This window comes from Trichoderma harzianum, assembly GCF_003025095.1.
Source record: "Trichoderma harzianum CBS 226.95 unplaced genomic scaffold M431scaffold_24, whole genome shotgun sequence".
NCBI classification, from domain to species: Eukaryota; Fungi; Ascomycota; class Sordariomycetes; order Hypocreales; family Hypocreaceae; genus Trichoderma; species Trichoderma harzianum.
Window position 1 is genome coordinate 219,864 of NW_020209272.1, and position 26,815 is coordinate 246,678.

General features: G+C 46.3%; 11 protein-coding genes across 11 annotated transcripts; 5 read left to right on the forward strand and 6 right to left on the reverse strand.

Moving 5' to 3' along the window:
• The first annotated feature begins 507 nt into the window (after positions 1-507).
• Positions 508-1,750, forward strand: M431DRAFT_155368 (hypothetical protein). The gene is made up of 3 exons (XM_024912927.1): positions 508-676; positions 742-1,160; positions 1,220-1,750. Exons 1-3 carry the CDS (start codon positions 590-592, stop codon positions 1,572-1,574), a joined length of 861 nt encoding a protein of 286 aa, XP_024768256.1. The 5' UTR covers positions 508-589; the 3' UTR covers positions 1,575-1,750.
• Positions 1,751-2,162: 412 nt separating this feature from the next.
• M431DRAFT_487572 (hypothetical protein) lies at positions 2,163-4,419 on the reverse strand (the record flags this gene model as incomplete). The annotated part of the gene is made up of 5 exons (XM_024916490.1): positions 2,163-2,712; positions 2,767-3,355; positions 3,425-3,882; positions 3,935-4,387; positions 4,415-4,419. The coding sequence occupies 5 exons, from the start codon at positions 4,417-4,419 to the stop codon at positions 2,163-2,165; spliced, it is 2,055 nt and encodes a 684-aa protein (XP_024768257.1).
• Positions 4,420-5,166: 747 nt separating this feature from the next.
• On the forward strand, positions 5,167-6,357 carry M431DRAFT_21236 (hypothetical protein). Its single transcript, XM_024913467.1, has 3 exons — positions 5,167-5,324; positions 5,378-5,587; positions 5,649-6,357. Exons 1-3 carry the CDS (start codon positions 5,193-5,195, stop codon positions 6,252-6,254), a joined length of 948 nt encoding a protein of 315 aa, XP_024768258.1. The 5' UTR covers positions 5,167-5,192; the 3' UTR covers positions 6,255-6,357.
• A 6-nt stretch (positions 6,358-6,363) lies between these two features.
• Positions 6,364-7,325, reverse strand: M431DRAFT_21237 (hypothetical protein). The gene is made up of 3 exons (XM_024913468.1): positions 6,944-7,325; positions 6,690-6,875; positions 6,364-6,634 (listed from the first exon to the last, which is right to left on the reverse strand). Exons 1-3 carry the CDS (start codon positions 7,251-7,253, stop codon positions 6,582-6,584), a joined length of 549 nt encoding a protein of 182 aa, XP_024768259.1. The 5' UTR covers positions 7,254-7,325; the 3' UTR covers positions 6,364-6,581.
• Positions 7,326-9,544: 2,219 nt separating this feature from the next.
• M431DRAFT_10793 (hypothetical protein) lies at positions 9,545-10,261 on the forward strand (the record flags this gene model as incomplete). Its single annotated transcript, XM_024911660.1, has 3 exons — positions 9,545-9,720; positions 9,769-10,069; positions 10,124-10,261. The coding sequence occupies 3 exons, from the start codon at positions 9,545-9,547 to the stop codon at positions 10,259-10,261; spliced, it is 615 nt and encodes a 204-aa protein (XP_024768260.1).
• Positions 10,262-10,380: 119 nt separating this feature from the next.
• On the reverse strand, positions 10,381-11,229 carry M431DRAFT_525330 (hypothetical protein; the record flags this gene model as incomplete). Its single annotated transcript, XM_024920615.1, has 3 exons — positions 10,381-10,928; positions 10,979-11,042; positions 11,085-11,229. 3 exons carry the CDS (start codon positions 11,227-11,229, stop codon positions 10,409-10,411), a joined length of 729 nt encoding a protein of 242 aa, XP_024768261.1. The 3' UTR covers positions 10,381-10,408.
• A 1,899-nt stretch (positions 11,230-13,128) lies between these two features.
• On the reverse strand, positions 13,129-13,944 carry M431DRAFT_99527 (hypothetical protein; the record flags this gene model as incomplete). Its single annotated transcript, XM_024925162.1, has 1 exon — positions 13,129-13,944. The coding sequence occupies one exon, from the start codon at positions 13,942-13,944 to the stop codon at positions 13,129-13,131; it is 816 nt and encodes a 271-aa protein (XP_024768262.1).
• Positions 13,945-16,169: 2,225 nt separating this feature from the next.
• M431DRAFT_325771 (hypothetical protein) lies at positions 16,170-17,384 on the forward strand. Its single transcript, XM_024914333.1, has 2 exons — positions 16,170-16,202; positions 16,306-17,384. The coding sequence occupies exon 2, from the start codon at positions 16,308-16,310 to the stop codon at positions 17,208-17,210; it is 903 nt and encodes a 300-aa protein (XP_024768263.1). The 5' UTR covers positions 16,170-16,202; positions 16,306-16,307; the 3' UTR covers positions 17,211-17,384.
• On the reverse strand, positions 17,220-18,669 carry M431DRAFT_513600 (glycoside hydrolase family 62 protein). Its single transcript, XM_024920057.1, has one exon. It carries the CDS (start codon positions 18,510-18,512, stop codon positions 17,544-17,546), a length of 969 nt encoding a protein of 322 aa, XP_024768264.1. The 5' UTR covers positions 18,513-18,669; the 3' UTR covers positions 17,220-17,543.
• Positions 18,670-21,384: 2,715 nt separating this feature from the next.
• Positions 21,385-22,392, forward strand: M431DRAFT_513601 (hypothetical protein). Its single transcript, XM_024920058.1, has one exon. The coding sequence runs from the start codon at positions 21,489-21,491 to the stop codon at positions 22,329-22,331; it is 843 nt and encodes a 280-aa protein (XP_024768265.1). The 5' UTR covers positions 21,385-21,488; the 3' UTR covers positions 22,332-22,392.
• Positions 22,393-23,274: 882 nt separating this feature from the next.
• Positions 23,275-25,786, reverse strand: M431DRAFT_525334 (carbohydrate-binding module family 24 protein). The gene is made up of 4 exons (XM_024920616.1): positions 25,496-25,786; positions 25,022-25,438; positions 23,811-24,967; positions 23,275-23,760 (listed from the first exon to the last, which is right to left on the reverse strand). Exons 1-4 carry the CDS (start codon positions 25,643-25,645, stop codon positions 23,580-23,582), a joined length of 1,905 nt encoding a protein of 634 aa, XP_024768266.1. The 5' UTR covers positions 25,646-25,786; the 3' UTR covers positions 23,275-23,579.
• Positions 25,787-26,815: the final 1,029 nt, after the last annotated feature.

Here is a 26,815-nt window from a genome sequence, read left to right on the forward strand (position 1 = left end):
CAAGGCCTTGCTGCGGCCTGGCGTTGCTGCGGCCTGGCGGCATGCCGAGATCCATGACTCTCTTAAAAGAAACATCCCGGCGGTTAATTACTCGTTAGAGGCTGCGCCTTCATTGGTGCTTTACTCCACGCCGTCGGCCGTAATGGGCCCTACAATTTCGGTACCGTTTCGCTGGGCAGGTTACATGCGAGTCTGAAAACATGCAAGAGGAAAATTTACCGATGGGCTCGAAAGGGGCGGGCGGTCCAAGTGATCCATAATTGGAACAGCCTCATGGGGTGATAGATTGGCAGATCTTTAGTCTCTTTCGGGCAGTCCATGTCAAGGTTTGGCACACGGGAGATGCCCCATTTCCTTGCGATCTTTCCCGGCTAGCCTCTGGGTTGGCATCCAGGCAAGATAGGTCTCTCAGGAGTATAGAATAGTATAGAGGAGCAACTATATAAGTATCTGACTATCTCGTCGATCCATCAGCTTTTTCTATCACCAAAGCAGTTCGAAGCAAGACTTCTCTGTTCGTTCTTTCCATTCTTTTGTTCCATAAGTTCAACCATTCATTCAACCAACTTCGATTCTTAAGACTATCAAGATGTTCTGGACTGTTCCCGTTGCGCTGGCTCTCGCCTCTGGGGCTACTGCCCACACTGCTGCCTTTGTTAAGGGCATGTTCTGCGAGGTTTGTGCAGCACTCTGCTTTCTTTCTTCACAATCGTCAGACATATTCTTACTGACTCCATCCAGGGTGGTCCCGATCCCAACAACTACAACGCCAACTCCAACACTCCCGTGAACCCTCTCTATGATCTTCCCTTTGAGCAGTGGTGGATGCAGGCCGACCGTGGCTGCAACAAGGCTCCTCCTCCTGACGGTGCCTCCGTTGCTCTGCCTGCTGGTGGCCAGTTCACCGTTGAGCTCGCCCACAACCAGGCTCAGACTACCCTGTCCTTCAACGGACAGTTCGCCGGCGAGTGGCCTGACGGCCAGAGCCACCCCGAGAACTGGTCGGGTCCTGGCAGCCCTCCTGACTGCATTCAGGATGACGGTGCCATGCACACCCAGAACCAGACCATGGCTGCTGGTACTGCCTGGGCCATTTCCTACCAATCGGACATCACCAAGGTGACCATGGACAACCTGGTTGTCTTCTCTGTTCTTGAGCAGTAAGTCTATAAAGCCCTTGTTTGTTCCAAACTACAGTTTTAAACTAACGCCATAATAGCACCCCCTGGAAGCGTATTGCTACCTACGACGTTCCCAAGGATCTTCCTGCCTGCCCGGCCGGTGGATGCTACTGCGCCTGGCTGTGGGTTCCCAACGGCTGTGGCACGCCCAACATGTACATGGCCAACTACCGATGCCACGTCACCAACACCAGCTCTACCAAGACGCTTGCTCAGGCTAAGCCTCCTGTCTGGTGTGGCAACGATTCATCCAAATGCCTCTCCGGTGCCAAGCAGATGATTGCTTGGAACCAGGCTACCGGCAACAACGTTCAGGTTCCCAACGGTGCTTCCCCCGGCTACAACAGGCAAATGGGCTGGGCTCCTGGTGCTCAGAACGACATCTTTGCTTAAGTCACTGGCAGCAAATGTTGCTACTGGCTCTGACAACAACACCGCCGTCCCAAGCAGCTCCTGCTCTATCACCTATTGATTCTAGCAGTCATTTTCATTTTTCCTATTCATGTTAATATTCTCCTTGTTGCCCTGTACATACAAGCTTTAATAGGGTATCAAAATATCACTGTTGGACATTTGGATCCAGTTTGGAATCTCCTGTTTGTGACTACAGCCAGCAATGTATGTGATGTGAATTAACCGATATCTCAGCCTGTAGCAAATAAGTCGTAGAGCGTAAGCCAAGATTCCATATTTCTGGAAAGAGCTATCTCAGTTCGCATGTACAGTTCGTTTGCGTTTAGAAAGGGAACAGTTGCTGTGTAGACTGTCTTTGTGCTCTCAGTTTCTGAGTCACTTGAGCCGCCTTCAATTCCGGACAAGGCCAAAGAAATTGCCGTAGTAATGTGAGAATCTATTAAATTATGTTTGCCCACCCGTCCCTGCGCACAGCAGCATCATCATTCTACCCATGTTACTCAATATGTAGTCTTTAACTGGTATTTGTTTGTTAGCCGCTCTATATAATTTCGGCGAGAAAGATGATTATTGCCCAATAGGATCCATTCCAACAAGACCTGCTCCCCAATTTAGCGACGGAAGCGACATATCACTGATGGGATTTCCAAAATCTCCTAACTCAAAATCTGGTATACTGATAAAGGGTCCAAAGGGATAGTCCTCCATTGGCGAAAAGTCGGGAAGTTCTTGGCTCACAGTTGGAATTTGGTCAATTGGTAAATTGGTGTCAGCTAAATTGTCCATACCATGGTGTCCGTGAGGATGATCTAGCGAATATAGAGTGGTTGGGTTGAAGTCTGGCTTTTCCTGCTGCTGCGCAGTCCCTGCTTGGATTGTCGATGTAGAAGTAGCTAGGGCGTCTCTGGCTTTGCCAAACTTTCGTTCCCCTTTCTGCCATAGATTCCTAAGCAACTGACTGTACCTGTGGCTGATGTGAAACTTATCCGATGCAGCACCATCTAACACTGATATGAACTTGAGAACTAACGATGTGGTCTCTTGACGGCGCCGTGCAGGTTGGAAAGCTCCAGCACAATCAGCTCTATGCAGAAAGACCGCTGCATACACACCATATCTCCAACTTTAGTCAGTCAAAATGAACACCAAGAGAGGAGGTAGGATGGCTTACAAGTAGTAGCGATATGGTAAATAACATAGCTCATGTTGGGGATGGAAATCAGTCATCAGCTTCAGGGTATTTATGGCCGCTGTAATAGCATCCCAAACGTATCGCCCGTCGGAAGAATTCATGATGCCATTAATGAATGGCCTGAAAGAAGGTTTCAAGGAAGGGTTTTGTGCCGACATCCTGGTGAGAACGGCTTGGAATGAGAATGCGTTAACATAAAGGCACAGGTACTCATATACCAAAGACAAAGAACGCTTCACTCTGGCAGATACTGCAAGATCGCTCCAAGTGGCATGCCAATTCATTGATGCGCGCTGAAAGTCATCGAGATAGCGACTGTAATCTCCATCGTGGACCATCGCCAAAGTCCGCTTCGGCGAGGAGTACAGAATGGCTTGAGCGTTATGCATGAGCTGTGTCAGCTCCATCGTTGCTTGGTGAGCAGACGCATAATCTTCTTGGCTACTATTGGAGCCAGGCTGTAAGCTGGGAAAGTCTTTCGCGGTCAAGCGTGTTGAAAGAGATGGACCGCGGGACCAAAAAGACTGGCCTAGACGAACAGATATTTGCCGATCCGCGATGTAGACAACTGTTATTTTAAGAAACGGAAAGACTGAAGTTAGACAGGGTTTCCATTTCATTCGTCCAGGCTACTCACATGTCCATATTAAACGCTTGTGCTCCGCTTGTTCTTTTGTCTCCTGTGTAACAACATTGGGAAAGGCACCTTGATCCAGTCGCATCAAGTAAGCTTGTCTGACAGCTAGCCCAACGAGTGACCATGACGTTCTATCTTCAATGAACATGCTTTTACTTTCGTTTGAGACGGATTGGGTAAGTTCAATATGGGGAAGCCATTCTGATAAGAGCAATAAACTCTCAACTGTTCGGGATTTCAGTGTCCAAGGATACCCAAGCAGCACCTCAAGCAACAACTTCTGGGTGTAATCCCAACAATATCGGTGAATAAGGGAATGATTTGATGAGTCTCTAGAGGCAATCGTCAAGATGACTGTGAGAAGGAAGAAATCCGACGTGCGAATCTTGTCAATACCAGATTGTCCAAGCATGTACCCTGGCACAATGGGACAGTAAGAGTGATAGTTATGGGAGTACCTGTCTTCGATCAGCCGCAAAACTCAGTTGTCTCTGTTTAATTTGGACTGACAGGTGTAGTAACTCGGATATGTTATTATGATGAACTAGTCCCCTCTGAACTAGCTCATACTCGTCAACAGATACAACAGTCGATGGCCCACGTAAGAGACCGTCGCGCTCCTCCTCGTTTGGCAATACAGGCGATCCACTTGCTTTAGATTTCTCCGATTGGGCAAGTATATGCAGCGCATCGGAGGGATTCCTAAGCTCGGAAGCAAGCTGCTCATCAATGACATCCTCGTTTAAGCCGTCAAGGCTGCGATCCACTTCCTTTTCAGTTGACCTGGTCACTCTCGGCGACGTGCCTGAAGTGCGTTGTGAAGCCTTGTGACTCCTTGTGGGTTTCTTGGTCGGCTCATACGTCCGAAAGTTCCCACCCCGGCGGGACTCAGCCAGCACACACTCGCTATCCGACTCAAAGCAGGACACGCAGGGGATTTTTCTTGGCTCTCCAATGCCACCACTAAGACAAAGTCAGGGGCATGCTCACAACATGATGATTCTTTCGGGATGTTTACAGATCGCATTTTGTTTTCCGGCGGCGGCATCTGACACATGCGCGGTAAGAGCGCTTTCCTGTGCTGGCCGTCATTGTCTGATATCTTCGGCAACTCGATATGCGTGCCTTAACAGCGATTAATGTGACAGTTCAAGGGCTGAGTGAGTCGATTGTCGGCATCGGTAAACGATATGTCTCAAAGTTTGGTCGGCTGTAGACGGCGAAGAATTACCGAAATCGGCCTATGAAGCTTTAATGTTGCAACCCCAATTAGACAGCACTTTATGCGGGGTAGCGGGGTGATTTGGTGGGGTATTAGCCAGTCCAGTCGGAAACTCTTCATTGCCGTGTGTCTCAATTGTCCCAGCAGAAACATTTTGACCAGGAGTATTTGACGTGTATTTTCACATTGGCATCCTGCTAGTCACCGTAGTTAGTAGTGAATCCCGAGCTCGCGATAAAAGCTCATGCGAGCCTGTTATACCTTTAGGTTGCGTTCAGAATGTATGCTCTACATCTGACTGCGAAGCGTGGCAGTGGCGAGACATCGGTATTGGCAGCGTCGGCTATAGGCGGATTCTCCCCGTCTATCCATTAAGTTGATCACACGATGATGCTTCCCGTTCTGGGGACAATATACAAGGAATTTATTAATACTGTACTCATGTTTATATATATGTGCCACTCGATATCCTAAGCAGACACCGCCTGGCTGGGTATCTATATTTTCCATCTCCAAAGTACTCTTATTATCATTCCTTTAGCCAAAATGGTCGCTGCAATTAATGGCTTTAGAGTCACTGAGATCAGCCCCGGGTTTGGTGCTGAGATCTGTGACTTCAATGCCGCGGACGATATGACAGAAGAAAACTTTCGTCGCCTCCAAGACACTGTAACCAAGGTAATTCATGGTCTATAACAGAATCCAATTTCCGCTAATGTTAGTTGTATTAGTATGGAGTTGTAGTGATCCGCGAATCTCATTTAACAGACGAGTCTCACATCAAGCTAGCTCGCATGTTTGGAGATTTGGATGATGTGAAGCCATATGTTGCTGCGGGACGGAAAAATAGACTCAAGTATGACGAACTCTTTGACGTTAGCAACGTTGAACTGGACGGCACCATTGTTGATCCAAGCAGCCCTCGCGGGCAGGCGAATAAGGTACGTATGGATCCGACATACCTACTTTATGTAAATTAATATACTAATATTCGACGACTAGGGAAACGGTCTATTTCATGTCGATTCCAGCTTCAACCCTCGTCGAGCCGGGTATTCTCTTTTGCTTGCTCACGAACTACCGCCTGCGGGCACGGGCGGCAAAACAGCATTTGCCGATACAAGGACTGCATTCGACGAGCTTGATGACGACTTAAAGCAAGACCTCTTGGCAAACGATTATGTTGGGGCGCATTCTATACTGCACTCGAGGAAACTTGCTGCCCCAGAGTTCTTTGCAGATGTTGATCCTTCTCAGCATCCAATGGGTCGTCACAGAATTGTCCAGCGGCATGAGAGATCTGGCCGCATGAATCTCTACATCGCAGCGCATATACACCACATTGAAAATCTCAGCGAGGAAGCATCAAAAACTCTCTTTGACAAAGTTTTCACTCATGCAACGCAACCGAAATACGTCATCGAGGTTGAATGGAAACATCCCGGAGATTTGGTTATTTGGGACAACACTTGCACAATGCACCGTGTAATCACAGGGCCATTCAGTACCAAGTACAAGAGAGACATGCGACGCGCAACTGTTCATGACTCTAGCAGTAACGCATGGGGACTAAATGAGCATTCGGACGTTCGACAAGGGTTGCCATGAATGCTTAGTGTAGATGGGGGAAGGCATCTCAGTGTATTATATCACTATCATTTGGACGTGGGCTTAGCCCCATTTCAAATAGCCAATTATTGTAAACAACGACAATCTTATTATAATTCAAGATATAAACAAGCATAGTATTCATGTAGAGAACGTTCTCTCTTATGCTGTGTCTACATAACGGAGACTTGCCTCCACGTCCCGCCATGTCCTTTTCATGTAGCTCTAAGGGGTAAACCCAATGGACAAACTGCCATTCAAATTTATGAGAACTGAGGCAATTTGTACTCCCTTTTTAAACCAACTTTCGACGTTGGGAATGCGCGCTTAGTGAAGAGTGAGGCGATAGCAGTTGATAGCTTGGGAGTTGAAGCAGCCGACTGCTAAAGATTAATAATTCCATTTTTCGAAATTGGATTCGGGTTCATAACATACTAGGAGTGTTTTTACCAGCAGAGTACAAGTATTTACCACACCAGTCACTGCCAGCCTGGCGGCTAAAGTCAAGCTGCTCGTTGCTGCGAAGACCACGATAGCTGATGCCGACGCTGAACATATTCAGAGTGACGTAGTGCTGAACGTCATATGTAACATCGTCCCACCAGCCTGCCTGGCCATTGCCTATTCATTGACTGAGTTAGAATAACAAAATTGAATCGATCTCACGGGCGTAGCAAAATTCCACTTACACCAATCTTGGGCAAACATGCCAATGCCAATGTTGGCGTAATTTTGGCGCTTCTCAGTTGCGGGACGGGCATGAGCTGGAATGTCAATCTGAGCACGGATCCATGCCCAAGCGTCGGTGCCTTCTTCTGCGGTATAGAAGCCCTCGTGAGCCTTGACAGCATCATCAGGAATCGGTCCAAAAACATCAATTCCCTTGGCCGTGGCATTGGCAACAGACTCGATTTCCGCAATCTCACGAGGGAGAATTGCAAGACCAAGAGCAGAGTTGGCACCAAAGAGGCCAAAGGCAATGATGTTAGAGAAACGCATTTTGAGATGTAGTTATTGTTGGAGTTCTTTTGAGGATGTTTTGTGCAAGATGAAATGAATCTGCTGGTTTGAAGATGTAATGGTGTCGAAACAAGATCGAGGGCAGTTTTAGGGGAAGACGTCACTTATTAATACTTGTTTTTTGCCTTGGTTTGGCCGTTTTGTCGCCATCATCACTCGTATTCCCATAGTCTCAGTTCTCCTGAAGCCCATACTTGGGCCCAACTCGGTGATGCAGAATGATTGGTAATAGGCGAGGCAACGCAGTCATCTCTCGAGTCTTGCCAAGGACCATTAAAAATGCCTCTTTGCTCTGAATCAGGAGACAACTCACAAGAGCTATAATCTGACGTGAGTAGGTGAAGCTATTTTCACCTATGCCGGCGCTGCTGGATTGGCCGCCAAGCTATCAAGTATTAGCATTGAGTGGTTTAGAGTTCCGTCGTCCCGTGTTAAGTGGAAATTGAACATACCGAGAAGCGGCATCATGCAAGGAAGTGTATAAGCTCAGCCAATAACGGGCGTTGCTTCACACCAAAACTTGTCTGCTCCCCTGTGCTTATAATGCTGTCAAATCCTTCTCGAACCATATCTCTCATTGTGGATTAGGGTAGCTTACTTTATTTCATACGCTTAAAATCTTATACCTTTCCCTGGGTCGAATCGCCTATTCGGTAAACGGGCATGCGAACCGAGATAATGATTGGGGGCTGTAAATTTGCCCATAACTTTTTATCGTGTCATTTAAGCGCCGTTCATTTTTAATCAATGACAAATGAAGACTATTTAAGGCGCACTTTCCCATACAAGCAAAACAAGGGCGAAAGCAATTCTTAACAGCAGTGCAAATAATGCCGTACTCGTAGAGGAGAAAATCCCAAGCATATCATCCTACTTAGAAATCTGGGCAAGGTTGTGAAAGGTCATCGTGATGAATACATGTACATAACCATTTACTGTTCCCTGAGATAGAATAATTTGCACTTGCCTCAGCAATACATATCATTAAACCAAGATTGTGCAGATTACACCCTGAAGCTAGTCGATACAGTCAGTATTGTGGCTGTGCAAGCGCTTGTCTGCATATTTCTATCACATTTCAATGTGGGATACAGCAGACTCGGAAGGGACCCGCGGTAAGTGCAGCTCGAAGAGGTTATGTACGGTGATGAACATATCTTCTCATGCCTACCTTTGTGCTCCGACAACAAGTTATTTGTATCTGAGCATATAGATAAGCCATAGGCTTGCTTGACGAAACATTGTGTTAGGCACCATCGGATTTCATGCTGTAGGGCATAGGCCTAAAGGCTTGGATAACTTGGGAGTCTCGGGGTTCACAAACAATCTAGTGCGGGGGCAAAGGGGCTATGCGACCAATTGCCGCGATGTATGTGCCAAGTCTGCGTTCAGGCTTACCTGAGCTGTTTGACTAAACACGGCCTTCAGTACTCCGTAGCAAGAAGAGAATGCGTCACTCGTTTCGTTCTCCTCCGCGAAATGAACCTGGGGATTAACGAATTGACCGTGAAGGAGAGCGAACTTGGAGAATCTCGGCCGCTGCGTCTCCTCTAATAATACGTTCATAAAGCTCGCGTCTACATAGTAGCCGTCAAATTGTGAAATTATGACGGGCTGGATAAGTATTACAGAAAGAATCTCAGAAATGTGGAGTCAGCATCGGACACTTACTGGAACGTTGTATGGGGTGTATGAGATCGGATCTTAGGATGCCATCCGCCGACATCTATGGCGTACCGACAATGCCTAACTACGGTATGGCATAACATGCATTTACTCTCTCCAGGTAAGGGGGCTTCCCATTCCATATTCTAATTGTAGTATCTTCAGCTGCTTAACTAAATTATTTAATTTACTAAAGCATCACTCGGAATTTTACATCTTGAAACCATCTTCAAAGTATCCACATTCGTCCCCCCTTCCCGCCCCACTGAACAGATCGGCATTGCCAGATTGGGAAGCAATTGAACGCTTTTTCAATCTCTGGTCCACATCGCGGCAGAGGCTACGAGGAGATTTAGTGTATGGGATCCTGTAATGAATCTGAAATGGGCAAGATTTAGACGCGCTGGAGATAGGATACGATGCTTTCGATGGCGCAGCTTCATTTCTGTCGTATGGGATTACGCGTCTGATTCAGTTGAATGACTATATATAATGACTTTAACTCTGCTTTACGTTCATATCCGAACTCTCAACATCTCAACTTCACTTCAACACTCACTCACTTCCTAAGATATTCTATTCACTTCACTCATTAGAACGCAACAATGTGGTTCTCTCAAATCTTCCTTGCTGCCGCTATTGTGGTGCCTACTATTGCCACCAAAACTCCGAAATGCACTCCATTTCCTTCGTCCATGATCGAATACTCATCCGGCTTCAAGCAGCCAAAGCCACCTTTGGTGCAGCCCGAGTTTACGACAAACTTTGTCCAGCATAAATGGTCCATAACCTATTCCAACTGGTATCGCCATTGCTAACAGAGTTGTAGGGACGAGACGCTGTCTCACATTATGACCGGATACATTGACAATTCTCCTGCCAAGGGCCTTGTTCGCGTCAACGAGGCCTACGACGATGCTCCCGCCTCGTCAATTTTCAACTACGCGAATGTTACCAAGGATGGTCTGGTGGATAACTTGATGACCATTTACAACGGAACGAAGCCGTACGTGTGGCAAGGCTATGTCAATTCTAATTATCCCATCTTTGAGAAAGATTTCCTCGTCAAGAACGAGGCTGTCTTCGGCGGTCTCGTTACGAGGAAGTTCACGGATGGAAATGTCGCATCTGTTAGTAACGCCCTATTCCGAGTCTCCATAATACTCTGCTAATCCATGCCATAGTGGGACATTATGTATCAGGGAGCAATTCCGGTGACCATCTACGTCAACACTTGCAACGAAATTGTTGGCTACGACTATTTCTCTCCTGGCAGGCGCACACGTGTCGTCACCGACTTCTTCAACATTCAGATCAGCTAAATGCTATCACATGGAGCGTATAGCCCGTTCAACACCAATGCAAAACGTGTCGAGTGAGACGCACCGGCATCAACTCTAGATAATTTTCATTTACTTTCTCATTTCTAAGTAGTCTTTATCTTTTGGTATATCTATATAGAGAATCTTTTACACACCAGGTTCAATATTATCTTGATCATCTTGAAATTCCCAGAATTCCAATAGATCTATCTGTATTCTTTTCGCCACAACGAAGCCGCTTTTATGTATTTGATTGAGCAGATTTCGCACTTCATCTCTTTGCCACTCGAAATGAGAATGCGCCCCCGCCATTCTTAAGGGAAACAAGAGAATTGCGCCCGGAATATTTGAAGATTGCAGGACTTTCTCACACAAGTATGTGATGGCTGCAACACAACCGTCAATTTCCATTTGGTCTAGTTGAGGAATCGTCCCGGGGTGCCAACAGGTATAATAAGTGAAGTTTCTGCAGTGGAAAAGTCGAATGGCATGATATTTTGCAAGAGCAATCTGAGCAAATGGGTCCGCAGAATCTGGCTGTAAAGAAACACTATTGCACCAGTTGCTGATTTTGCAATCTAGCTCAGTGCCTTCATATGCTAGGGCGGTGATTGTGGGACTGAAAGGTCTTTCTTCTTCGGGTACGCCTTCAATTTGCTCAAAAAGTCTGGTTTGCATTAGTATAGTGTTAAATAAGTCTGAGTGTTCCCTATTTACCGCTTGCTGAATGCTGATGTTTGGATCATTAGCTCGGTGATGCTCGCCGTGGAATCTGGAATTTCTGCAGCCTCGTGATTTATGCTGTTGCATACCCTCCACTTGCTCTCAGATAAAAACGTTGCGTCTCCGAACATAATTGTTCTATTGGCTTCAAGCACTCGAAATGCGTTCAAAAGCCTCTGTTGCAGCGATGATGCGTACGCATCTGGGCCAGCTAGCTGCAAAACCTTCGAAGTGCCATAGAACATATGCTTTGCCCATCCTTCTCCAGATGATTCGGACATTAACTGTTGTTCTATGAGCTAAATTGATCATTTAAACATGATGAGAAAATTTTTACCTCGAATAGTCCCAGTAGAAATGTGCTCCACGCCACATCCTCGCATACCGCAGCGTCACTTGTTTGCAGTCGCTGTTGGAGTGATTGCAATGAACGGTTATATGAGAGGTATGCAACGCATTGAGGCGATTCTTTTGGCGCGAATGATCTAACGGACGAGCGCCGACTCGCATCCAGGGCCCCAAGTGCGATGGCCAAGTTTCGCAATGGCGGCGAGGTTTGCATCAATGGCAATAAATCTTGCGCTATATCAGTGAAATCTGGGGTAAACTGACACCGAAGTAATGATGCGGCAAAGCTGCTTAGGTACAAATCATTGCTATGAGTTTGTATCTGTAATGGTAGTGTTGCAGCTTCTAATATCGATCGCTGTGGTGGCGTGTATTTGACAAACTTGACATTGAATGCTGTTGAAGCAGTAGCCGAGGATACAGCCTGTGGAGTGCATGTCTTTTTGGTACGCTGGCAGTATTCGCATGGAACACCGCCTTGGCACTATTGATTCCGGAGTTATTAACTATGGAATTCATCAGCTGTTTACACAGAATTGCGAACCTTTATCTGCCTCTTGGCACAAGCCTGGCAGCGAGAAACTCGCTTCCTTTTATCTAGAGGACCGACTGCGCGCTTCATAGTGTGCAATCTGGCATTCCTAGTCTAGCTGAGCCCTTTTAAAATGTTCCGCCGGGGATATCTTCAGATGTAATTATTAGCATTGATAGAAATGTATAAGATTTGACGGGGCTGGTCACTTGTGTGTTCGGGTCCGATTTCTCAGCGGTTCAGGGGCCTGCCTACAAGGTACGCAGTACTCAACTTGTAATACGTATGCAATTGCATGTAACTTCAAGTTCCCACCTATTAGCTCCTATTCAATCGCTCTAATCAGCAAATAAATTGCACACCAATTACGCGACACCGGTAAATCGGCTCCCCCTGCTTGTCTTGTCTGAGTTTAGCAGCGCTTAGCGGGAGTCCAGGGCGGTATTATTGAAGGTGCTTTCATTGGCACATCCACGTGGAAATATGGTGCCTATTCTTAGAATAATTGCCCTTCTCGAAAGAGTTCTAAGGAGGTAAAAGTTGTTGCTCTCTGGCAACCGATTGTTAGGCTCGGGTCAAATTCGTCATCAAACTGGCTGGTGCCCTGAAATTGAATTAGCGTCGAGTCACTGGCCGCAGCACGAAGTTACTAAGCAAAGCTGAAAGAATCATGGCATTCCGCTGTGGAGATGTTTTCTCCACGTTGTTGAGATAGCTTAAACCAAAGGAAGTATAGAAATCCGAGAGACTGGATTCTCGATACCTATCCCTTGTGGTTACACCGGTGGACAGCGCCGAATCGGAGCATTGAGAATGTGCCTTAACCTGGGCACGGCGTAATGCATACGACTCTGCAAATGACGGTAAGAAAGTCCGATTGCCAGAGGAGAATCCCAGCAGGGAAGAAGCTGTGTGCCTGAATAGAGGATGTATATTAATTACGACAAGCTTGTTGTTCGTGCATTTTAAATGTTTGCCTCTCTACGTCAATCTTTCGCGTTTACTGTCATTCCATAGTCTTTTTCTTTGACAGGGACAAAACTATTATAGATGCATCATAAGTTTATTGCTACCCTGAACTATGGTACGCATTTCCAAAACTTGATAGACTGAAAATCTCGAAAGAGCGGCATATATCATGCTCAACCTTGACAGTAAAAAGAAACGGTTACCAATTCAACGTCTTCCATCCCGCCAAAGGAAAACCATCAGTAGCTTGGCCACAGCTTCTGAAGAATTCCATTCCATCCACAGCAGAGCTAAATTATGCAACAAAATTGACAGTCAACTCGCCGTTATTAACGTCATTGCCATCGTCGGTAGGGACACTACCACAAACGTCGCAGCCGTGGTCAAGGAGCCATTGCATGTACATCAGGGTTTGGTCCTTGTTGAAAGTCCGGTCGCCAACATTTTGGTAGAAAGCGCAAAGGCGGCCAGTGGCATGTGAGATACAAGCTATTTGCTGTCCTTCTCCCCAGAGACCGTCGTCGCCACCAGCAACGGTGTTTCTGAGATCGTCGATAGTTCCTCGTTCGGTTCCGGCGATACCTCCAACACCACAGGTAGAGCTACCGTTACAGTTGATGCCCAAGCGCTTTGACAGCTTAGAAACACCTTCTGTCTTGGTCTCAGCCCGTTCAATGGCGCGCTTCTCACTTTTGGCAATCACTTTGACCATATCCATGCCACGGCGAGCATTGGTGACCATGTTGGCAGTCAACTCTCCATTATTAACATCGTTTCCTTCGTCCACAGGCACGCTGCCACACGCACCACAGCCGTGGTCGATGAGAGCCTGGACGTACCAAATGGTTTGGTCCACGGTGAATGTTCGACCAGTCATTTGGTAGAAGACACAGAGAGAGGGGTTCCCGACAGTGTTGGGAGATTCAACACAAGCGATTTGCTGTCCATCCGAAAGCTGTTGATTCGGGTCCATGCCTCGGAGTATGCCAAGAACTTCGCCCAAGCTGCCACCGTTACCGACGCAGAGGCCGCTGCCTTGGCAATTGATTCCCAGAGTGCTGGCAACAGAGATAGTGCTGGCAAGAGCTAGGAGACTGCTGCGAGAAATCATTGCTGTCTTTTTGAAGCGTAGTGATGATATGAGAAGTGATGATGTGGGAAGATGTGGAGTGAATAGCTGAATGCTTCTCGAGCAGAAGACTGGCTCTTTATATATTCGTAGAATACTCGTCTTTGCATCGTTACTGTCTATGTATTTCGAATTCGACATATATCAGTTGCCTATCAGCTTACGCCAAGAGAATAGGAGAAACTTGGTATAACATTACCATTGTGTAGTTGGGACTGAGAGAGAAGGGATCGACAGCAGCAGACATCTTGTAAGTATTTCCGTGCCAATTACTGATTGTTGATATATTATGTTCATGAGCTCTATCGGTATTTCTGTATTGTTCTCTTAATGCTGGTGTAGGTGCCTGCCTTCTCCCGGACTCAGCAATCCATTGCTAGTTTCAGAGGTGGTCCTCAATAGACTGAATATATCGAACTGCTGCTTATGAAATTCTAATGTTGTACATTTGCATCAAAATCACTAGGAATTTAATAGATAGAGACGTCGTATCTGTACAGTCCTCCAGGGGGGGATGTGGTTGTGGGGATAATTCTTGGCATTCGTAATAGCTCTTGATGATTACTATATCCTGGTATTAACATACAAATAAAATCCGTCTTGAAGAGAATGCATTCTTTTTTATTAATAAAATGAAACTATCATCCTTTTGAGTACTATACATAGTAGGCCGTTCATTGATATCGGCAGCTATCAAAAAGACTATGCTCAGAATAAAAATGGTGTTTATGCTTATTTTCCTTACAAATTAGCGAGAATAAAGCTATAGTAATCATTATGGATGACCCAGTACGTATGATCCAGCTGCGCTCAATTCGGCAACTGTTGTCGATGCTCCTTTAGGCAAATCTTTCCAATTTTGGATGAGCGAATATATAATTTGTAGGGCATCTAACATTTGCGTCATACATATACTGCATTCGAAAGAGGCGGCCTTCGTTTTACCTCATGTTGGCTAAGACGGACTTTATAAGGCATGCCTATGTTTAACATTGTATGTAGATCATCAACCGGGTTGATGCCTGTTGATTTCCTTCTTAAGGATAGTGGGTAAGAAAGGGTGGTAAAGCTCAGTGGAGTGTCAAAAGTTCCATTTCGTACCTGACATTGAATCGTCAATTAGGACATCGGCAAGATAGATTGGTTTTATTGCCTTCCTAGCCGGGAATGAATGATGTAAGAATGGCGAATTGACATCAGTCGTCCATACCACACAAGAATACACTATCGTTAAGATGATTCCGCCCCGCATGATTATGGGCTGAAGGCTTATCGCCAAGACGCGCTATTTGTCTTTCTTTTGGTTACCTTGAATACGAAGTTGGAAAGCCAAGACACGACATAGTCCTACATCGACACGTGGCTTATATTGTTGCTCTCATTGTGTCTACGGCGGTGGAGTTACTGACGTAGGTTGGAAGAGTCCAGGTTTCTGGCGCCACGGACTTCAAACAGCAAATACCGGTTAGTAGAAGGAATCAATAGGATCCATCGTGGCAATGCTTAACAGGAATAAACGTCTAAGTAGGTTGGAAGATGTTGTGGCTCCGTAGCCTTTGGTCAGCCCAATATAATAGTCTCCAAAATGTGCTAGACTATTGAGATTAGCAGAGAGGGAGTTTCATAAATCACTTAGCAGTTATTGGGTATCTCAGAGGTAAACAGTACATTGGTATCAAAGCCTGTGAGCAAACACCACCAGACCGATGAGAAGATACTACTGCTAGTCCGTCATTCCGCCGTCCTTGGAATGTAGCATTTGATACATACTTCAATCAAGTTAGACTTTACCACAAATTAGATGGCCTCCCCCCCCCCTCTTAAAAAAAGAGTATTAGCTATCTAGAACTATCGGTTGGCAATTAGCGAGTTCAAGCGTGTTCCAGTATTCTTTGGTGCCTGTGGTGTAGACTGAAACATCACCTTTCTAATCACCGAATAATACTGTACCGGTTAGTTGTGGTACAGGCTCGCATTTGCTCTTCAATTTAAAGCACTTGATCTGTACTTTTTGCATCTGAAGGAGATCAAAGGCTACTTTTTAGTTATAGGCTATGCTTCAGTTCCGATTTTGACTACGCATAGCCTACTCAAAGTCATGTCCTCGCGTCATTTTCGCCATCCGATACAGCCGTTATTCCGAGGCGGCAACCGGCTACCCGTATCATGCAAAATCTGACGACCAGAATTCCCACCGTCCATGCAATCTCACACACACACACACACATATATATACAAAGGTAAAATACCTCAGATATGATGCCTGAATGATTCTTTTCGCCGTCATACTATCATTACTAATCATCAGCATGGCGCTTCTGGCGCACATCGTTCGCAACATAGTCATGATTTCTCTTGCGCTTACTACCCTGTCCTCTTTTGCTTCATCGCAGTCACTGGATAACTATATTCCACTTTACAGCATGCTACCTCCAACACCACATCTCCCAGATCCGACATTTTCCGGGACGACTCGGATTAATAATATCGATCTTTGGTATGCCTTATTTGGGCCGCCACTGGATTGCGGACGAACCCCCATAGTTTTCCAGCATGGGGGCAAGATCAATTCCAACTGGTGGGGTCTCCAAGTCAGACATATTGCTGGCAAAGGACATCCCGTCATCGCCATCGATACAAGAGCTCATGGTCGATCAAACGATGACCCAGAGGTGCCGCTATCATATGACTTATTCGCCAACGATACCGTGGCCCTACTTGAACATCTGAAGGTGGCTAGGGCTTCGATTGTTGGATGGTCTGATGGCGCCAATACTGCCCTCTCCCTAGCGATGCACCATGGCGAAAAGGTTGATCGTGCATTCATCTTTGGCGCCAATTATCAGCCTGATCAAGCTAACGTTACTGGCATAATGGGATTACCTTTCTTGGACGATTTGCAAAACAGGATGAAAAGCGAATACGAAGCTTTGTCCCCGAATCCAGAAAAGTTTGACGAATTCATGGCAAAAATGGCTACGATGCAAAGCACCTTTCCAGACTGGAACGACAAATCTTTTGCCCAAATCAAGACGCTCTTTCAAGATCCTAGGCATGCACCGATTATATGGATTGGGGATGGGGATTCGGAGGAGGTTGTACAGCGAAGAGTTGCAGGTGAGATGAGAGATATGATCTGGGGATCAAGTCTCGTTGTACTGCCAGGCGTCGGACACTTTGGCCCTCTCCAAGATCCTGATACGTTCAACGCCATCCTTGATCGATGGCTTGCAGATCTGCGCCGTTAGCGGTTGCTCCCTAGGCAGTCTCCCGAGAAAAGCCACTACTATATCAGTCAAAAGCGCCGATGATCTCCGTAGGATTACATTAGGTGTCACTACATATTCGCAGCGTTAAATAATAATGTACTTCCATTTCAACCATCCCCCGCATTTATGCAGGGATAAATGCCATAGATAACTACATGTAGCTTTAGAGAGTGACGGCATATCACCGTACCTCGTCCCTTACTTCAATACCCTGGATATTTGCCGCTATTCACTAAGTACCTCGGCACTTGACCATCTTACGGTTGTAGCCCAGATGCCATGTGGCAGCTTATTGACAAGAAACATCTTACGCTAGTGTTGTAGAGTCAACAGACCTGGCCGGTAGGGTAAGAGGTCGTAGCTGCCACCGGAATTGGTCGCTCGTCCCTGGTACAGGAACTGCAAGTTGCAAGGATCAATTGTCATCGTCTGATCAGGATTGGTACGGATTAGATCACCATGGCTGATGTCATTGGTCCAAGTCGCGCCGCTGTTTGCCTTGCCGGCAAAGGGTTTACTTTCACTTGTAGTTTGTGCAGTCCATGTGCCGCCTAGATTGGTTGCCGTAAATGACCGGAAATAGCGCCCATTTGCTCCTATTGCCTCGACAATCATCAAATACTGGTTTTGGCCTTGGACGGAATAGACTTGAACAGCCTCAAACAGGTTGTTAGTCGAGTCGCTCAGGATGACGGTCGACGATGAACCGAAGTTTCCTGGAAAATTTCCAATCGGCATGCTAGCTCTGTAGATTTTGCCGTTGTCTCCTGCAAAAAACAGATACATGTTGCTACTATCACCGATGACTGTCTGGTCGATAGCACTGGCCCCGGATATGGTGCCGGAGAAAAGTGGCTGTGGTGATGACCATCCACTCACGCTTGAGGGATTGCTTGACGTCAAGTAGGAAAACGTAGTTGGTCCCCATTGATAGGCAAGTACCCAAATATTCTTTGGGGCAAAGTAGAAGACAGTAGGGGCCACAGTGCCGGGTGTCATTTTGTTCTGGCTTGCTGATGCCATATTAGACCAGTCGCCAAAGAGACCAAAGTTCATGGAACCCCAAGTTGATCCAGTGTCATGAAATGATCCAAAGACAAGATGCTGGCCGTTATAGATAACATGGGAGAAATCTTTTAGTGAGGCCCATCCTGATTTTGGACTGGCCAAGGCACCGGTGGAATTCCAGCGGTATGTAGATGGAAGCGCGCATGCAGCCACTCGTGCAGCAACAGCAGTCGCCGAGGCGAGTAACAAGATTCCAACTTCTAAGAGTCTCATTATAATTTTTGATCTGGTTTTAAGAACAGGAAAGTATTGCTGAATGAAGAGTTCAGAGTCGCCTAGGATAACAGAAAACCACAGGTCTTTTATAAGTTTATAGGCCTGTATATATCGTGTAGTCCTGACAAGCTTTGTTAAGCCGGAAGTATTTCGTCATAGGTCTCGGTCAGATTGAGCCAACCCACTCTTCATGAATCGGCAGATGTCAATATTTATGCTACATCATGCTTATAGAAAAGCGCCCCAATCGCCTTTTTGCCTCGCACACCATGTAGCGTTGCGTTTCGAGATTGCGGGGGTTAGTAGTCTTGGCAGATATTCTAGCAACTGTAATTCTGTACACATACTAAGGCTAAATTGCTTGTGTTCAAAGGTAGCAGAGTTTGCCCCTAGAATAACTCATGCTTCGATCTTCAAGAATCGTTTGACATCAAAGGATTTTAACCGGCTGCCGACCGGCTATATGTGGCTATAGGGCCGGCTGTGTTTTATGATCTATTGGTAGATTGCAAGACTTGTCATGGGGCGGCCATTACGGCGTAACGCCTGCCAACTGAATGCTGCGTTCTCAAGTCATCATGATATTTTCCATTCATGGGCATTTTACTATGCAAGTTTCTGATTCAGTGATGGATATTGCAGCATTTGTGTACTTGGCTGTGAATCGAATTCTATAATTGTCTTACAATGTAAAGTGGCAGTAATAATTTGCTTTATATATACATTGATCGACAGTACTAACGTCAAAATAAGCAGAAATTGGCATTCGGGTATATTGGCAAGTGTTCAGTCTTTTTTACAGTCGTCGAGGTCTGCTATTGGTGCGCTAGTAGTGAGCATTCTACTTACAGAATTTATTATCCACCACAACCCTGCAGAAGTTGTAATGCCACTCGCTCTCTTCCGAATGCAACATACCTCAGCCAACTTAACCATTTTAATCTACCACTGTCTCATGCATACTATTTCAAGCATTAGATAAGTAAGCTGGTATAAAAAAATGTGATCATAAAATGAATAATTACACACGAATCCTCAACAACAGCACGTTTGTGTAGATCGTCTGTAGCCATTACGTACGTATCTCTAACCTGTAATGAACTTGAGTCTTCGTGCTGTCTGTTTTTCTTTTCTTTCTTTTTTTATGCCCACTTGCTATGTAGGGTGACGAAAGTTTGGAGTATTATGTGTATTTTAGCCTCGCGTGCTTGCTAGTTGTGTTGTATAGTATGCCGGGGCACTAATCCGCCCTTCTGAATTGGTTGGACACTTCTTATGAGATATAAAATTGCGTAACCCGCGTCATTGAACATTGTTACACTCTTGATATATTTAGTATTCGATGGCTCCGGGGCTTTTGGCGCTGAAATGAGATTATTGATCACATGCTATCACTATATTGCAACTATAAATCTGTCATTGCACTACTTCGCAACGGCATATCGTACGTATCAAGATTCAAAACCACATAAAGAGATTTACTCATATAGCTAGAGCTGGAAGGTCGATTCCATTGGCTGTCTAAACTCTCATCTTAATAAATAGTGTCGAAACGAATGGCTAGAGAAAAATAATGGCCATGAGTATTCCCATCTATAAGCTTAATACATAGATCGTTGGTGGTAACAGCAGCTTGTGGATAAATTATTCCAGAAGTAAGTTTAAGCTGTTTACCACGTTCAAAAGGAGCAAAGATTTGAGGGAAACCTGTACTCCCAACGTATATCTCCTCGTTAGATCTCACTTTTGCTTTTTTTTTTTTCGCTGTGATATTTATAGCAATAGCCGCCAATCAACTTCATGTTTTCATAAAGATGCTGGTGATTGATGAACTAAGAAAAAGGTACCAAACATGAATTTTGTTGGGATATGATATACACATCGGCTACTTGCGGTGAACATCTATTAATTACCACGTTTCGATGTTTACCAATCGCAAAAGGGAGCTGCGCTCCGCGAGCGAGATGACGGGAGCTCAACAGATCTCTCGGCACTGGATTTCCGCTCTAGGCTGTGGGGCCGGACAGCAGCAAAAATTTATACTCAGATGAGGAGAAATGGAGTATCATCCCCATATCACCCCAGAAGACTGATTACATACAGGAGCCTCAGGTCGTCAGGTAGCGCTCGTGTCTACAGACATGGGTTGTTGTGAGATGTATCACTAGTTGTCCCAAAATATCACATCCCCCCACCTCAGACGTTCAAAACCAAGACGCAACAAACCCGTCCGGCAAATACGGCATTGTTTTCGCTACTACATATGTATATATAATTCCCGCATGCATTTCTTTACCGCGATGCTTGCATGATTCGGTGACCATAATGAGTCTCAGCCCAGAGACTAATGGCAAGCTAAGTACTCCATCTTGGCCGCTACGAGTTGTCAATACATAAAGAGGCCGGGATGTCTACCCGCCACTCGACACACACTTCTTAAACTTGCTCCTGATGATTGAGTATAAATGCAGAGATTGTGAGATATATAGCATTATATCATAAGGACTCGTAGGAATTTTCGTGGCTCTCCTCTGACAAATTTAGGGCAAATAGCTCGCCTGACCCTTTGCCGCCCATGGCGATCTCGATTATAAGCAGGGATTTCATTTAAACTAAGCCCTACATACTTATTAGCGCCATTTGGTTCCGATGCAATGAAACGGGCAATAGGAAACACGTGGGCACCCTAGAATATCCAAACTCGGTGACGAAAGCAGACAGAATGGACATCATCAGTATGGCAACCTGCCTGAATGGGAAAATATACGCCCATCTAAACCCCGCAGCTTCACAGAGTAGTTTTATAAGTATGTTTCCAGGAGCTGTGCGTGGCAAGTATATAAAGTTGAATGCATTGCCTCGTAACTTGGGAGTGTATGTGACAGGAGTGTCATTTGAAGTTCATTTGCAATATCTGGTCCGTTATCAAGTCGAGCAACTCATTATCACGAGACCAGCCGCCGTCTGTTAAAAATGAAGTATACAGTCATGAAGGCCGCCGCTGCGGCTCTCATTTTGCCTGCTGCAATGGCAGCGGACGGCCCCATGGTCCCTGACTACGAAGTGCACCTTCTGATGGACCCTACTGTGGTTCTGGGATCCGACTTCAAGCTTACTCCCACGGTACTCTCTACTTTTGCTATGCCAACAACTGTTACAAAGATCAACGTCCAATACCTTGACACGGTTGCGCAAGATCTTCACGTTAATGGGTGGAGTTGCCGTATTCGTAACATCGAGAATGACAGCGGCTTCGACCTCACCTACAAGTGGCGTCTTCCAGTTAACAACGGAGATATCAATGGTGCTTTGAACACAGCTTTCAGTGATGGCTGGAACTCTGGACAAGGCAACTACGACGCACAAATCGACTGGCTCTATGCTTCACAGACCCTTTCGATTCAACGGGACTATACGGCGTCATCAAAAGGATACAGCGGTACAGATGATCCTAACGAGAAAGATTCACGGAGCATGCTCGAATCCAACGCGCCAGGCATGTTCGACGACTGGGTATCCGACGGTTGGGGTACAGGCATGCTGAAGAACGCCGTCATTTACGGACCGGTTCTCACTAAGCGCTCTACGGGAACGTGGAACGGAGTTGAGCTTGACATCGAAGTTTGGCCGATTGAGAATTCAAGTGGCACTGGAATTGAATACCTCGTTGAGGCATCTTTCAAGACCTCGGATGAAGACTCTGCTTCATCTGGACGCGATCAATTGATAACTCTCTTGCAGAACGAGGGTTGGTTTTTGGCAGAGAGTGTGTCTAAGGAAGATCTCGTCATGGAGAACTACCACCCAACTTCATAAGATCATTACTATGTATAAAATTCTGCGAGATAGAGTTAGTATTCTAATGGGATCTTGATGATATCTATATTGATAATAAAGCGATCGGCCGATCAAACCCATCGAGCTGATGTTTTAGAGTTCATGGTCTTGAGGTGACGAATAGAAGTTGTCAAGGGTTAGTTTATGTTTTCTGCAAATAATGTCCAAAGATGTCACTCTCTGAGAGACATTTCAAAGGACCTAAGAATAAACAGCAGAGAACTATAGTTTTAGGGAAATAAGTATAAGTCTTCCTATTTTCACCGTAGAATATTACTATTTTCACCGTAGTAGTCTATGCCAGTACTGAAATTAATATACACGCACCACCGATCCCATCAATATACACCTAATTACAGTGCGGCGCCCTGGCTCGCCATATACTTTACAACATCACACAAGACCTTTAACATCACAAGTTTAATATCGCAGCAGATTCCTTACCCAGCGACAATGCCGTCGATCCGCCGCTATCGTCAAAGTTATCATAACTACCGCCGCCTTCGAAACCGAGCCCGAGCCCGAGCCTAAGCCCCAATCTAAGACTAAGGAAGTCATTAAAGTCATCACGGCCGCGCAGATCGAAGAAGACAAGCCGGATAAACTAACCAGTCCGCGAGAAGCGATTTTTAAAGGAATTAGCGTAGATTAATAATAGAGTATTATAATATAGAGTTTTATATTAATATTAATCTTCCTTCCCAATGTACTGTACTGTATTCTAGTGTATAGGTATAGTATTTGCAATTAAGAGAGTAAATCTAGCTTATAATGTAGAGTATTACGGTGAAAATAGTAATATTCTACGGTGAAAATAGGGAGACTCATAAGTATAAAATGTGGCCTTGGCGAAAGGAAAGTTTATGTAAACATGACAATCAAGGATAAAGAAGATGCAAGATTACAAGGTTAGAGCAATCGTGAAATATTCCAAGTTGATTGGGGCCGAATGAAGGGATTTACTGCTTTGAGATCGGCTCTTCCGGGATGGCCATTGCATTTCTTTGTCTACAGCTTCAGCCTTACTGTCTTTAAAAAGATGAATGATACTAATCCAGAGAGGCCTCATAATGTTCAAGGGTATATACATGTATATACAACCAGGATTGAAAACAGATCAATTGCATTTTATTTAACTTCTTGCTCTATGGGTTTCGCCTACCAATAAGAACAGCTAACTGGTCCTTCGGCAGCCTCCATATACCCATACTAAGATTGATCTCTCTCCTAGCAGTATTGACATGCCGTTGGGGGGCAGTAATTATGGTTACAACTGAAACTGCACAGGCCCAGATAACCATCGCCTTCTCCCGCCAGAGGGCAGCCGTTGCGCCCGTTGCTTGCCGGTGGTGAGATGGGAGCACCAAAGGCGGTGCACTTGCACGGTCCTGGTGGGCAGTAACCGTAGCTACAAAGTATTAGTTAAGAAAGCAAGTAGGGGGTATGGGGGCAACCTACTTGCAGCTGAATTGGCACAGGCCGATGTAGTTGCCAGACTCGCCGTCAGCAACGGTACCGGCAACGCAAACCTGACCCGATGGCGGCGTGCTGCTGGCCGGAGGGGGAGAAGAGACACGAGTTGAAGAAACAGGAGGGGAAGAGACAGGGGGAGAAGAGACGCGAGTTGAAGAAACAGGAGGCGAGGATGCGCGAGTGGTGGAGGAAGCTGGAAGCGAGGACACAGGGCCGGAAGTGACAGGAGGGTTGGTTCCAAGAGATGGCTTGGCCTGACAGGTTGTAACATGCAATCCGATGGTCAAAGAGAAAAGACCGTCAGCCTGTAGGGGGTCGTCAAAGCCGGCAGGAATGGTGCCAACATATGGGTTGAAGTTGTAGATACCGCAAGAGCAAACGTTGGTGATATCCATCAATGAGGTGCCGCTAAAGACAGTCTGACCGTTGCGAGTAAGAGCAAACTTTTGTTGGCCGATGCTGGCTGGGATTTGGAAGAGGTTGGCTCCGGCGTTGGCCTGGAACGTTTGAGTGGTTCCGCCAGACGTGACCGTGACGCTACCGGCAGTCTTGAGAAGTGCGGCAACATAAACGGTGTCATCCATAGTTTGCCAACCATCAGGGCGTCCCATAAAGTAATTGCCACTTCCGTTATTAGCTGGGCGGTTAGAGGTTGTGTCGGTGGCGTCGCAGTCCAATGCCTTCAAGTTGCGGCGGTACCAGTAAACGAGCTGCTCATTTTGAACATACTTGGAGATGTCGGTATCCCTGTTTTTATATGCGGCAATGAACGGCTTCGAAAGATCCAGGAAGCCATCGTGGGGCATATCATTGACCCATTTGGAGTTGCCATCATCGAAATGCTTAGAGTTCAGTGGACCGACGTAGTGAGACTCGCCGTAGTCATTCCAGGTAACGATCTCAACCATGGGGAAGCCCTGCTGCAAGACCTGTTGCCACCGGTTATAGATCAGAGGACCACCTGGGAAGACCCAGTTCTTGGAATATGAAACTTCGGGGCCGAAATGGGTGAAAAACCAAGGGGAGACAGGCGCTAGGTAAGGCTTGCCACCCAACCAATTCTTGTAAGCGTTGTCACCGTCTGCCACCGTGACAGTCTGGCCCGGCTTGGGTGCCTTGTTGTTTCCATCATTATCCCAGGCCTATAAAGACATTAGTATTGCTTTCCTGCTCTCGACTCTAGAGTTGCGACTTACCATCCAGTTAAGGGCGCCGTCAATGTTTGAGGGAGAAGATTGGCCAGGGTGGAAGTTGGGAACAAAGTAAACGTTGGAGCCTGCAGCAGAGCGCAACGCATTTACATCCAAACCGTCACCGGCGAAGGAAGAGGCGAATGGCCGGTTGTCGACATACAGCTGGGCAGGGCGGTTGGCATACTGCGCAATCTTCTGGCCAACACCAACTGCATTGCCGGGGCTCCACCAATTGAAATCAAATGAAATGAAGACTTTCATGCCATTACGATCGGCAGAGTCATAGGCATACCCGAGCTGCTGATCGGTATAGCCGTCAACACCGATGTTCAGAGCGAAGGCGTCAATGCCAGCGGCTTTGGCACGTTGCATATCATCATCATAGTCTGCCGAGCTGCCACGGTCACCAACAATACCAATCTATCATGACATTACCACGTTAGTCCTGTTTCTGATACTTCCCAACTAAACACTAACCATGAAGTGACAGAATACGAGACGGTCAGCAGAAGAAGCGCGCTCCTCGAGAGACCGGATAGCAACATTGGCGGGAGCGGCACTGCCGAGAGAAGACAGAGCTGCGGCGGCAAGGGCGCCGAGCCCGAGGCGACGGAAAACGCCCAACATTGACAGTGTTACAGATGAATTCTTCTTGATAGAATGGATCTGTGGTCCTTTCAGACCGGTTGGTTTGGAGTCCTTGGCATAACATAGGCCTCAACCAGTGCCTTTATATATTCCTGTCTACCGACTGTGCATGAAACTCTCTTAGAGACTTAAGCCCGAGAAATAGGTACCAGGCGCGCGCGGAGGCCGGCAGATGCAAAACCACGACAGATGGAAACATGTCAAGATCGGTCCGAAGAGGCATTGCACATAGTTACCGAGGATGCCATCTCACTGTCACCTAAGCGACCCGTGTGGTGACAACGTGAGTGACTATTTTCGTTGCGCCAACGGCAAATGGGTTACTCGTAAGGAGCATCCTTTGCGTGGTTGGTACGGAGTAGAAGCACAAACCAATTGGTGGATGGACGGCGCTCTGCACTGGAATTGGCTAGCCCTGGTATGATTATGATCATGAGTTTGAATAATGTATACGAATAAGTAATTAAGGTTCTTTATTGCCATAAGCTTCTTCTATACCTGTAGGGATCGTGCAGCTAAAATGGACCACTGTTGGGTAAAACGCCGAGCATTAAACCGAGCGCCATGGGGTGCATGCGATGATCCGTTGAGCAGCCAAATGCAGCTGCAGATGTCAGCTCGCGTTCACAGAGTACCGCGAACAAAATGCCGATTCATGTACCACCGGCGTTTGGCGAGAAAACCACACGTATGTGATGGCGTTAAGCACAGCTGCTAGAAACAACGATGCATGCTGAATGTGTGTTGGTTTGCCTATATGAGAAGGATATTGCTGAGAAAGAAAGCAGCATCCTGTTTTGCAATAAAACTCTCTCTCTCTTAAGTAGCTAACTAAATACATCTCCCGGATACCCTCGTCGGTTATGCGTCCGGATCTACACCAAAGGTCTGGAGACAAAAGCTGGGGAAGCGGGCGTACGGAGACGGAAATCAGCTGAGCCGATCCCCCGCAAAGTGCAGCTCACGGATATCCTGATGTCGTGGGCCCCTGGATCAGGAACATACAGCTTGAAATCGGGCCATCAGGCGAGTATGAACACGTCTGCCGCGGCCTTCCCTTCTGAGTCAAGAGCGTCCGGTATAGCTACCGTAAGCTATCAGCATTGGGTGAGCTAATGTGGATCTGAACTGTCAATAGCCCTTGTTGAG

Coding starts and splice junctions, on each gene's coding strand:
- M431DRAFT_513600 (XM_024920057.1), bottom strand. CDS start 18,512: ATGAGACTCTTAGAAGTTGGAATCTTGTTACTCGCCTCGGCGACTGCT.
- M431DRAFT_525334 (XM_024920616.1), bottom strand. CDS start 25,645: ATGTTGGGCGTTTTCCGTCGCCTCGGGCTCGGCGCCCTTGCCGCCGCA. Junction 25,439..25,495: donor TCGTATTCTGTCACTTCATG/GTTAGTGTTTAG, acceptor ATGTCATGATAG/ATTGGTATTGTTGGTGACCG. Junction 24,968..25,021: donor ACGGCGCCCTTAACTGGATG/GTAAGTCGCAAC, acceptor ATGTCTTTATAG/GCCTGGGATAATGATGGAAA.
- M431DRAFT_325771 (XM_024914333.1), top strand. CDS start 16,308: ATGATTTCTCTTGCGCTTACTACCCTGTCCTCTTTTGCTTCATCGCAG.
- M431DRAFT_513601 (XM_024920058.1), top strand. CDS start 21,489: ATGAAGTATACAGTCATGAAGGCCGCCGCTGCGGCTCTCATTTTGCCT.
- M431DRAFT_155368 (XM_024912927.1), top strand. CDS start 590: ATGTTCTGGACTGTTCCCGTTGCGCTGGCTCTCGCCTCTGGGGCTACT. Junction 677..741: donor TTAAGGGCATGTTCTGCGAG/GTTTGTGCAGCA, acceptor GACTCCATCCAG/GGTGGTCCCGATCCCAACAA. Junction 1,161..1,219: donor GTCTTCTCTGTTCTTGAGCA/GTAAGTCTATAA, acceptor ACGCCATAATAG/CACCCCCTGGAAGCGTATTG.
- M431DRAFT_21237 (XM_024913468.1), bottom strand. CDS start 7,253: ATGCGTTTCTCTAACATCATTGCCTTTGGCCTCTTTGGTGCCAACTCT. Junction 6,876..6,943: donor CATGTTTGCCCAAGATTGGT/GTAAGTGGAATT, acceptor GTCAATGAATAG/GCAATGGCCAGGCAGGCTGG. Junction 6,635..6,689: donor TGCTGGTAAAAACACTCCTA/GTATGTTATGAA, acceptor AATCTTTAGCAG/TCGGCTGCTTCAACTCCCAA.
- M431DRAFT_21236 (XM_024913467.1), top strand. CDS start 5,193: ATGGTCGCTGCAATTAATGGCTTTAGAGTCACTGAGATCAGCCCCGGG. Junction 5,325..5,377: donor TCCAAGACACTGTAACCAAG/GTAATTCATGGT, acceptor TAGTTGTATTAG/TATGGAGTTGTAGTGATCCG. Junction 5,588..5,648: donor CTCGCGGGCAGGCGAATAAG/GTACGTATGGAT, acceptor TTCGACGACTAG/GGAAACGGTCTATTTCATGT.